The sequence below is a fragment of the Amia ocellicauda genome, chromosome 21 (assembly GCF_036373705.1).
Source record: "Amia ocellicauda isolate fAmiCal2 chromosome 21, fAmiCal2.hap1, whole genome shotgun sequence".
NCBI classification, from domain to species: Eukaryota; Metazoa; Chordata; class Actinopteri; order Amiiformes; family Amiidae; genus Amia; species Amia ocellicauda.
The window spans coordinates 12481868-12493788 of NC_089870.1; the positions used below are offsets into that span (position 1 = coordinate 12481868).

Here is an 11921-nt window from a genome sequence, read left to right on the forward strand (position 1 = left end):
TTCAGATCTTAAGAGGAAATGGTTGAACTGATTATAATTCACATTCAGCCTTATTTAAATCAGTAAAATGTATGCAATAATGAAGTTAAATCTATTATTTATATTTTAAGTATTCCCATGTATCTGTCAGTATAATGTTCAATATTGTTCACTTGTCAGGCTGTATACTTACATTTATAAATAATTTTACATTCCCCTCCAGAATGCAACTTTCTGCAAAACATTCAAATCATATTCAATAGTTTAGGGAAGCAAAGGTAGTTTATATTATATTGATAGGTGTATATGAAGTCTTTAACTCTGGTATCCTGGCTACGTGCAGTGTAGCACAAAAGGGCATCACCCAATGGGCACCTGTGGGCACTACTCTTCAGTGGTGGAGTTTTTTCTTCTCAACTTTAATATTACTTCTTGTTATGACATTCTAATTCGGAATCTCAAAGTTTGTTAATTAAACCATTGTACTAGGTGGATTGATATGACTGGTATCCATGCCTCTCAAAATCCCCCCCCCCCCCCATTTTTTTTCTACAATGTCCAAGGGGGGTGAATACTTCCTACATGCACTGTACATATATAAATACACTCACCTAAAGGATTATTAGGAACACCATACTAATACTGTGTTTGACCCCTTTTCACCTTCAGAACTGCCTTAATTCTACGTGGCATTGATTCAACAAGGTGCTGAAAGCATTCTTTAGAAATGTTGGCCCATATTGATAGGATAGCATCTTGCAGTTGATGGAGATTTGTGGGAAGCACATCCAGGGCACGAAGCTCCCGTTCCACCACATCCCAAAGATGCTCTATTGGGTTGAGATCTGGTGACTGTGGGGGCCAGTTTAGTACAGTGAACTCATTGTCATGTTCAAGAAACCAATTTGAAATGATTCGACCTTTGTGACATGGTGAATTATCCTGCTGGAAGTAGCCATCAGAGGATGGGTACATGGTGGTCATAAAGGGATGGACATGGTCAGAAACAATGCTCAGGTAGGCCGTGGCATTTAAACGATGCCCAATTGGCACTAAGGGGCCTAAAGTGTGCCAAGAAAACATCCCCCACACCATTACACCACCACCACCAGCCTGCACAGTGGTAACAAGGCATGATGGATCCATGTTCTCATTCTGTTTACGCCAAATTCTGACTCTACCATCTGAATGTCTCAACAGAAATCGAGACTCATCAGACCAGGCAACATTTTTCCAGTCTTCAACTGTCCAATTTTGGTGAGCTTGTGCAAATTGTAGCCCCTTTTTCCTATTTGTAGTGGAGATGAGTGGTACCCAGTGGGGTCTTCTGCTGTTGTAGTCCATCCGCCTCAAGGTTGTACGTGTTGTGGCTTCACAAATGCTTTGCTGCATACCTCGGTTGTAACGAGTGGTTATTTCAGTCAAAGTTGCTCTTCTATCAGCTTGAATCAGTCGGCCCATTCTCCTCTGACCTCTAGCATCAACAAGGCATTTTCGCCCACAGGACTGCCGCATACTGGATGTTTTTCCCTTTTCACACCATTCTTTGTAAACCCTAGAAATGGTTGTGCGTGAAAATCCCAGTAACTGAGCAGATTGTGAAATACTCAGACCGGCCCGTCTGGCACCAACAACCATGCCACGCTCAAAATTGCTTAAATCACCTTTCTTTCCCATTCAGACATTCAGTTTGGAGTTCAGGAGATTGTCTTGACCAGGACCACACCCCTAAATGCATTGAAGCAACTGCCATGTGATTGGTTGGTTAGATAATTGCATTAATGAGAAATTGAACAGGTGTTCCTAATAATCCTTTAGGTGAGTGTATATTCATGCATGCATTTTATAACACTAAAAAGCTGAATTGTAGCATTCCTAAATACGAATGTACTTGTCCTTGCTCTGAGCCACCAACATAGAAAGAAAATAGGGTTACATTCTATGATTATTAAAAAGAAACAACTCTCAGCAAATAAAAGGTTAAACATTATAAAATATTAATGAAAACATTTTGCTTTTGTTATCTGTTGTTGCTCCTGTCCCTAAGCTTCACAAGAAGGAAGGAAAAGTATGTATCCGGTAATAGATTTGTAACTGGTGGATCCTCATCTTGAATTTCCTGTGAACTAACATTGCCAGCTTCTTAGAATTGCTAATGAAACCTTATTAAGCCCTTCAAACCTTCTCACTGTGAATGAAAATGAATGAGTCTCCTTCACTTCTGATTAGCAGAAGAGTTTTTTTTTTTTTTTTTTTTAATCAAAATCATGATGCAGTTGCATTTCTACACATAAGTTGCATACTTTACAGAAATTAGCTGTTTCTTTCTCTTCTATGTGAGGGAAGTCCAACGTGTTATTTGTTTCTGTTGCTTGTTTGACCAGTCTTTATCTGTTTGTTTTTGTTTCTTTGTTTGTATCTGGGCTATGCAAAGTCAAGTGAGCTTCTTCATTAATATTTATCATTTATTATGAATATATTTATTACTCAAGTACAGGATTTTGAGCTGTGAGCTGTACCAGTATTAAATACTAACCCAGTAGCTCTGGCAAAATCACATTACCTTAAAGGTCACAGGTTCTATCCCTGACAATTTACTTCTGCAAGAAAACAACAATACACTAATGGAACAATCCTTTAATGTAATCTAAAATTAACAAAAAAGAGATATATACTGCTTTGACTAGAACACTAGTCTTGGTTTTGAAGAGCCCTGATCAATCAGGTTCATCATGTTACATTTGAATGAAGCAATTAGTTGGTTCAATTATTTAGCCGAGAGCTTGGACCGAAAGCGTGACTAGTTTTGACCCGGCCCAGGCACATATATCTATGACCCCATTCACATTTGAGTTAAGGCGGCCCTGGTCTAACTACACCACATCCAGGTCCCTCTCTATAGCTGCCAGCACAAAATATACAATACAGACATTGACCACACAAAACATATGGGGGGTTTGTTTTGTCTACTTGTTTTCAAACTAAGTACTTTTTAGATGGCAAACTTTCTTGTTTTTCGTTTGTTTGTACCTGGCCTTTGCTTTTCAAACACAATGGGTTTTTTTTAACCAAAATTCAAGAAGTATACTGGGCTTTTATAAGAAATAAGTATATCTAGTGCTGAAAAGATTCATCTATTGTGGAAAAGAAAATTATTCACTGCGCAGAACGGCGGCAGATCTGTTTTGCTTGGGGTCTTTTTGCATCCTCTGCTGCTGTTATCTTTGTTAGGATTGAGAAAGAGATTGATTTCAGAGCATATATCTGAAACAAAAAGCCTGGTTCCCTCTGTGAAGAGACTCAAGCTTGGTTCCAAATTGACTTGCCATTAAGATTCTGTGTGATTTTGTCCCATCAAGTGTGGTTGTATGTAAATTGCATGCTAATATATAACATTTTGATGTTTGAATATCAGGTACTATAAGACAGCTTGGATAAAGGCATCAGTCAAAAATATGAAATAAATCAATTGTGGCTACTGAGCATTTAGTTGTGCTTAATTTTGGCCTAATTTCAAGAGAGGGAAATGCAGGTATAGGTTTTTTTTTTTTTTTTAATAAATAAATACAAACAAATGTTAAAATGTAGCAAGATTATCTGATGTGTGCTTTGGTGAGCACATGCTTGTATCATAAAACACAGAGCTTCAAAGTCGTGGCCCCAGTTTGGCACTAGCTTTCATTTCTGATTAAGGGATGTTTTTATATTGATGTGCATTTGCCAAGGTTGAATAATGACTGTATATCAGTGTGAATAAATGTTAACATTGTGCAACTGTTCATAACCGAAGGAGATTTCATGTATAACTTGTTTCCTTGTTTGTTTAGGACAGCGTTACTGATTCCAAGCTTGCAGATACCCCCCCATCACAGCATGGTTTCCACAACAATATTGTTGCTATGGCGCCAAAGGTCAAGGGAATTGATGAGGACTGTTGCCAAGGCAACATGGACATGAGGAGAGAAATCAACCAACTCGGCAAGGTGCTGATGGACCTTAATGTGGTGCTACAGGGGGCTCTCTCTGCCAAAAGGGCCTCCTGGTGCTCACTGGTAAGTTGCACTTGTGCTTTCACTCGCTCTATATTGACTAAGTACTGACACAGCAAGATCACATCAAAACTGAACAGAGCTGAAGAGAAGAAATTCAATAGACATGCCATAGAGAGTATGTCTGAGGAACATTTTGATAGCAGTGTTATGTATGAGCAAAGAATGCGTGCTTACATGCACACGCACATGCACACACCCTCACCCTTCTCCTTTCTTCATTCCATTACTGGCTTGCTTTAGGAGCCTTGGATCTCAATCCCTGGTGTGGCTCAAGGACAACCTCAACGGAACTACATTTCAAGGAATTTAATTTATATTTTGTTAAGGCTGCTTTCTTCATAGAAAAGAGGCTGGTAGGGGTAGAGGAAGAAATGTGTAGACTGAACATTTGAGGTGATATGATTAGGCCTACGCTGCCTATTTCAAGAGACAAACAGCGGAATTTGATGTTACTTTATTGAGCTTTGATCCTTGGAGTGTAATTGTTGGGAGTGAAAGGACTGAGATGTAGTTTTGGCTGATAGGTAGTGCAGAGGGAATAGGAGGCAGTCAAACAATTGTAGCTTGTTATTTATAACAATGTATACTGTTTCAGTTTGGATTTCAGTACCTTATTTATTCATTGTTTCCTGCTTGATCTTAAATTGAACTTTCTTTACAGATTGATAAAACAACATTGGATTGCTGATTTGATTTTCATAAGTACCATTAAAAGTATTAAAAGTAGTCTGACAAACTTACAGTTAGGTCCATAAATATTTGGACCAGTGACACAATTGTCATCATTTTGGCTCTGAACGCCACCACAGTGGATTTGAAAGGAAACAATCAAGATATGTTTTAATCTCTCTGATTGCTTTGTTTTGATTTCTAAGGCAAAACTGAAGGCACAATGCCCCAAGAACAAGCAGGAACTAAAGGCCGCTGCAGTGCAGGCCTGGCAGAGCATCACCAGGGAAGAAACCCAGCATCTGGTGATGTCTGTGGGTTCCAGACTTCAGGCAGTCATTGACTGCACAGGATTTGCAACGAAGTATTGAAACTCACAATTTAATTCATGATTATGTTAGTTGTCCAAATACTTTTGAGCCCCTAAAATTGGGGTAACCACCTATAAAAATGGGTGTAATTCCTACACCGTTCACTCAATTTGCATTTGATACCCTCAAATTAAAGACCCTCAAGTTTCCTTTCAAATCCATTGTGGTGGCGTACAGAGCCAAAATGATGACATATTGTGTCACTGTCCAAATATATATGGACCTAACTGTATGTCAGGTATTTGAAAATCTAATATTTCTATAGAATCTCACTTTATAATTTGAGAAGAGTCCCTGGCTTAATTTTCGTTTTGTTAGCTGTTTTGCACTGTACGAGCACAAGAGAGATACAGGCAGCCTAAACATGTCCTCTGAAATGTGTATTTTCCATCTGCTTCTTTTCATACTAAATTCCAAAGCAAAAACAGTAGAACTTTAGCTGTGCAGGGGAGGACTAACAGTCCTCTGGAAAGCTGCCTGACAAGCTGAGGAGACTCTGACCCAAGCTGACCCAAGCCCACCCATTCTCAGTAACACTTCACAAATTGTGTGCCTTCCCTTGGGGAATGTTGGCAGTAGTCAGTTAGGATGCTGACCAGGTTAAAATCAGCAGGGCCTGAATGACAAATTAACTTGCAATGCAAATAGAGGCTTTTCTGCATTTTATTGAATCAATGAGTATCTTGTAACAGAAAAACAGTTATTTGACCAGTTAAATTCATAATGGTAAATAATCACAAACAGTGGCTTCATGCCATCCATTAGAACAGTTTTCATAGTGCATGATCCATTCTTCATGGATTTATTTTTCTTTCAGTGTTGTTTGAACGTGTACTCTCTTGCATCAGACCTTATTAATCAGAAATAGGTATTAAAGGCTTGGCGACACATAGAACATTAAAATAAGTTTTTTGCTATAGCACATAGAACTGTCATGTTATTATTTTTTATTTTTTTGACAGATCCCAAACTCTAGGTTAAGATTGGCATACATTTTCTCAATAACATGGCTGGTTAAATTTAATGGTGGGTAGAATCTCAGCCATATTGTTGGGCCTAGGTACAGCTGACACAATCTGAGCTTTATTAAAGCTAAGACACTCAGAAAATGAAGGTAACCGAACATGGAACTGCTTAGCTTATGAGTTTGTTCTTGGGTTGAAAAAGCATGGTGATGGAAGTAAATATATAAGTGTGTTTCTTCCATTAATCTCACTGTCTTACTCAGCACCTTACAAGACAGTTCAGCGAGTGTGTGCCTTGCCATTTTTCACTTTATCATGTTTTACTGTGCATGGAGGCTTAACCTTTGCGGGCGCAGTGCATGATAATGTGTGGGTAGGTAGGTAGTATTGACTCTAAGTCTCTCGCTTTTAATAGTTCACAAAGCAAGTACTTCCAGGCTTTTGGCAAAACAAAACGAATTTGCTTCCCCATGTGTGCCAGCCCATTGAATTAAGGATTTTGAGTAGTAGAGTGAAAGCCTCTATTTTCCACACTTTAGTTTATCTTTGTAATTTAAGACCGCACAAACACAGGGTTCTGCCAAGTGTTTCCCTTCAAGTGTTTGCGAAATAGACCTTGTTTCTGAGCAGGTGAGCGATTTGTGACTCTCACAGTTTGTCCTTAAAGAAAACAGACTTGACACCCTCCAGTCACACATCCTATGAGGACAATGAGTTTAGCTCTTGCCCTCTAAGCGCATATGTGTGATAAGTCCTAAGTCATTAAACAGAACTGACACTGTCAGCAACCTATACTTTGGAGAACCAAATAAAATAATTTTCCTGTGTCTTTGCAACAGCTCTTACAGTGTTCCTCACCACGGTACATTTGATGTGTGGTGGAGGGTGCAATAGAGAAAAAAAAACACACAATCAGGTGAGTGCTTTCAAGTGGCTTAGCAGTAAAAGCTTCCGCCCTTAGTGCAGGTTGGGCTCAATAGTGGTTTAATTGTTGGTTCGAGTCTCTTCTGTGTCATAGACCAGCTGTGACCAGAACTCAGGGACTCAGTCTTCACACATCTGCTCCTCTGCCTTTATAGACTCATATTTTCCTTGAACGACACTCTTGTTTATAGAGTTAGAATTGTATTAATGGTATTGCTTTGTACTTTGTAAATTATATTCTAATCTGGATCCATGCATAGGCGCATATGTTGTACTGTGTAATGTTGTAAATATAGTATTTACTGCACTCTGCGGTAAACCTTGTAAGTCACTTTTTGATAAAAGTATCTGCAAAATGAAGTAGTTGCAGTGTAAGAGAATCCTGTGGTTTACTTGGCAACTGTAAGCACTGCAGTGTTAAAAGTGAAGACTGTATTAGTCCACCTTGCAATATCTTGACTTCTGCTCTTGCTCTGTGAACTTGCAGTGCACATGGATGTGGGTGGCTGGATAATGCATGTGTCAGAGGAAGGTTATGCATCTTCAACTTTCCAGGATTGGTGTGATGGTTTTACGTTTGTAGCAGCGAGCCATACTGTTTAACAATTTCCAAATTGATTCCAAATGAGGAGGGTATAAAAGATATGAGGTAATTGGTAATTCCGAATTTAAAAAAATGAATAAAAGATTAAACTGACATAAAGTAGCCATAAATTTGCATCAGAGATGGGGGGAAAGGGGTTGGCAAGTGTAAAGAATGAATTTTGGTTCACTTAACCTCCTTTAATTGGCATCACAAGGAGATGAAGTTAATACCGGATGGAGGTTTAATTAATTGAAGACCAGTGCAATTGTGAGAAATAAGTCACTCGAAGCAAAGATTGAAAAGCACTCTCCCTCGTTATGGCATCAGATTGAACAGGATGTGTGCTGGGTAATTGCAATTCACTGCAATGTAAAGCCTTGTCAGCCACCAACTCTCAGTTATTGTGATAAAAAGCCTGCTAGGAACATCTGAAGATACACCAAGTATAGGATCACAAGCTGTGTGCTGTACCAAAACATAGTTTTATAGGCCCCTAGTAACAATAGTGGTCTCTGTTTGAAAAATGCTGAAACTCAACAGATTTATAGAATTCAATGCCTTAGTGCAGCGCAAAAAGCAATCCTTTCTGCTTTTATTCCAACCTGAAATGTACCTAACATTGCCTAATGTGCATTCAAAATCTATGTGTAATGCTAGTTTTTGTCATCAAATCAACAGGTAAAAGACATATGCATTGCATTGTGTACCATGTGAAACATGGGGAATCTTTTTTTTGGCTTGAAAGACTCTTTCTCCTTCTTTGTAAATTACAGTAAATGTACAGATCACCCTGCTGATTAATACAGATAGCAGAAAGTCTGTTTATATTTGCAATCAATAATGAAAACCACCATGAACATTAAGATCAAACTTTCTCAGACTCCCTCTTCAGTGTAATACTTATTTTAATATTGTAATCTTTTTGGGAGGGGTACAGAATGACACAGACTGAAGCAATTGACCCTTAAAATTGAAGATCAGCTGCAAGGGTGTGTGTTTAGTTATCAGCATTTTGGAAGGAGGTGCAGGAAACTCATTCAGCTGGCAGGAGATGAGTGGATTCAAACCTCAGGCATACCCCCGCGAGTGCCTGATCCGCACAGCTCAGCCAGTACAGTGACAAACCTGTGATGCCAAAAGACTACGTGGGGGGCTTGGTGTTTCTATGCTCTACCAAGTTTAGAGACAGATGGCATCACTATAACAAGGGATTGGAAGCTTGGACCGTGTGAAGCAGGGAGAGGGGAGAATAACGATGAAAACATTTTTGTGGATGAGCAGTAGAGGAAGAGTGTCAAGCCCCTCACATGAGAGTTGCAGGCAGAACAAGGAACTTAACCAGAAGATATAGATTTAAGTAATTCTCCATGGCCACCATGACCTTAGTACAATATAGAAATAAATGAATAAAAGTATTAAAATGAACAACAACCTCAAATCATGAATGCTTAGTGAATGGGTTCTTTTCTATTTAATGCATTTTTGCTCTTGGTTGCTTCTGGGTATTTCTATAAGTACTATAAAGCTGTGAATGGCTCTTACGATATTTTTAAAAGCATCAGCATGGTGCTCTAATGCACTTTGCTTTGGTGCTTTTACACTTTCTTGTTCAGTCAAACAAATGGAAAACAAAACTACAAAGCACTTTTCTTTTGAGAGCTTGGATTCGTGATTGTCAAATGTATTTGTATGTACTGCAAGAAGAGGAGTCAAAATATCCGAATAGATTTCGGTAGCACTTGAAACTAGCATTTGAACCAGTCAATCAGTGGTGTATTGCTTTACTTGGATCTCTATATAAAATAGCTTCCTTTACCATTTCAGTTCTTTCCATTCGAGGATTACAATTTGATACTGATGTAGACTGGCTCATATTAACTCCACACTGTATAATTTCCAATAAAATAATACCATGATCTGAAAAAGCAATGCAATAATGTTTATGAACTGCACAATATACATCTGATATTTACCTGTATGCCACGGCAAGTACATGATAAAACTCTGGGAATTGTGTTTGTCAGTTGGAGTCAAGACCTCTTCTTTTTCTTTCTTTCACAGGTTCAAAAGAAGGAGATGGGTGTACCTAGTGACCCTGAGGAACTTGGTGCCACTGTTGTGAAACTTCAGGAGAGAGTTAACCAGAGGCTGTCTGCTTTAACTACACATAGAGACCAAGGCAAGACAATCCAGGATACAACCTACATACTCGTTCTAAAAGAGCGTCCTCCTCGAAAGCACCGTTCTGGACAAGGAGGTCGAGCAGATGACATCCTGGCCTCACAGGTGATACACGAGCTGAAAGGAGTAGAGGCCAGTTTACAGACAGAACTGAGTAAACTGCAACAGGATTGCAGGGACGAGATAATGGAAATAGTGGGGAAAATGGAAGGGATTATTTTCATTCCTCCAATGAAGAAATGATGGCTACCTTTTGATGGCTGTATTTTTGGCTACCTGACTATAGATTACAGTCACTTTTATGTTGGATTTAAATTTCGTTGGGGGACAAAATTAAATTAGGCTCTTAGGTATGGTTTTGAGAAATGCTTGTTCTCAAACCGTCATTCTCATGCAAAACACAACCCAGATAGTACAAAAAGAGGATAAAAAACAAAGGTTATTTAAAACAATTAATCAGTTTGTGTAGATATTGATCATATTTTAGCTTTCTCTTTGGCAGAGTTAGACTAAGCTCTGTTTCACAAATGCTTACACATGCAAATGTCAGCAATGGAATCCTGTATTTCTATCACAATGAAAAGCAGCAGTAAAAAAACAAGATCATGATCCTGCTTTTATAGAGCCATTCAGCTTTCTAAGAATCCCAAAATAACGGGGATGACTGTGATTGCTTTCAGATTGGTGCCAGTCTAGACAATTTCAAATGATCTTTCAAAGCTTTTATTCTGCAGATAATTTACAACAATACATAATGAAAGCACAAGTACTGTTTAGATAGCAAAACAAATAAAGCTTTACAATAAATAAATGAAAGCATTGATTAAATGTAAATGAAATGTTGTAATGCTGAACAAAAATAGCTGAGACAGTAATCCAGACACCTAGTATGAAATGTTTCTGCAGTAGTTAATTTTGCCTCTGTTAGGGTAATGCATCTATTTTGACAGATACATTGTAAATGGTTTGACCCTGTCTTCTGTTTTTAATAAAAACATATTAATATATGTATTTATATTAGTATATTGTATATTGTTTTTGGGTGTCCTTATTGAAAGGAAAGGCTTGAAAATGTGTAACTATATAAGGTTCCACAGCCTCTAATCTCTTAATGGTATATTATACAAATTAGTGGATTGTACTATGCACAATTCATTGTGTTTATTTTAGACACTTCCACAATTTCTCTTTTGTTTTATTCTTTGCTAACCTTAAAGGAAAATAACAACCTTCATACATATGAATGTCTATTGACTGTCTAATTCCCAATGTTTCAAGACCTGTTCAGTAAACATATGAACTTGCAAGTTTTCATGTTTGCCATATGGTGGTGTCCCAGCCCTGCCGTCCAGAGTAATCTACACAAACTAAGGTTATAAATCAAAAATCAGGTTTTTCACCCCCAGGTCTCATTATCCTGTCTGTTAATGGTTTAAAATAAATGCTTAAATTTAATTTTCTGTCAGGACTTGGTGTTGTCATATTAAAAACACATAGATACTGGGGCCCAATGACATCACAATAAGTAAACAAAATCTGATTAAAAGAAATAAATACAAATCCACACCCACTACAGAAACCATATAGTTTTAATGGAAATAACTCTTTAAATCCCCAACTTTCTTTAAAAAGATGGATTTTTTTTTGGTGATAGGAACCGATTTACTGCAAGGGTGGCCTTTTAGTTTAACTTGTGGTTTCCATTCACTATAGGAAGGTAAACAGTATGCGACTCAGTGGTAACAATCAAACAATCAAACTCCCAGCCAGTCATAGGCCCAGTATTGCGCTGCAAGCCCCATGAGTCCCTGGCCTGCTTTGACCAGATTTAACCTTTGTTGACTATGAGTTCAAACTGTATTTTGAGCAAAGTGGAGTTTATTTTTTACTTTTATAATTTGGAATTGGGAAATGTTTATATATGTTTTATACTCTTCTTCTCCTATTCCATTCCACGGCAGTGGCTACTGATGCCCTGCCACTTGCATCAGTCATGACAGTTTAGCTGACGCTGCTAAGAGATATGGGGTCTGTCCAAGGGGGAATACAAATAACGTAAAAGCCTGCTGGGCATGTGAACGGATTATATATTGTTTCCCCCCAAGTTCAAAGCTCTTTCAACTGCACATCACACTCCCTGGGAAAAGACTCAGCAGGAGTCCTACCCGTCACATCACTTTCAACCTCTTATTTT

The 11921-nt window shown here is 38.3% G+C and overlaps 1 protein-coding gene across 1 annotated transcript in view; it reads left to right on the forward strand.

Annotated features, from left to right (window-relative positions):
* Positions 1-10757, forward strand: part of tedc1 (tubulin epsilon and delta complex 1) — a 36400-nt gene extending 25643 nt beyond the window's left edge. Inside the window, exons 7-8 of the mRNA XM_066694620.1 lie at positions 3807-4031; positions 9608-10757. Of these exons, the coding sequence (XP_066550717.1) occupies positions 3807-4031; positions 9608-9970 (588 nt within the window). The 3' untranslated portion in view covers positions 9971-10757. The remainder of the gene's footprint in view (positions 1-3806; positions 4032-9607) is intronic.
* The last annotated feature ends 1164 nt before the right edge of the window (positions 10758-11921 follow it).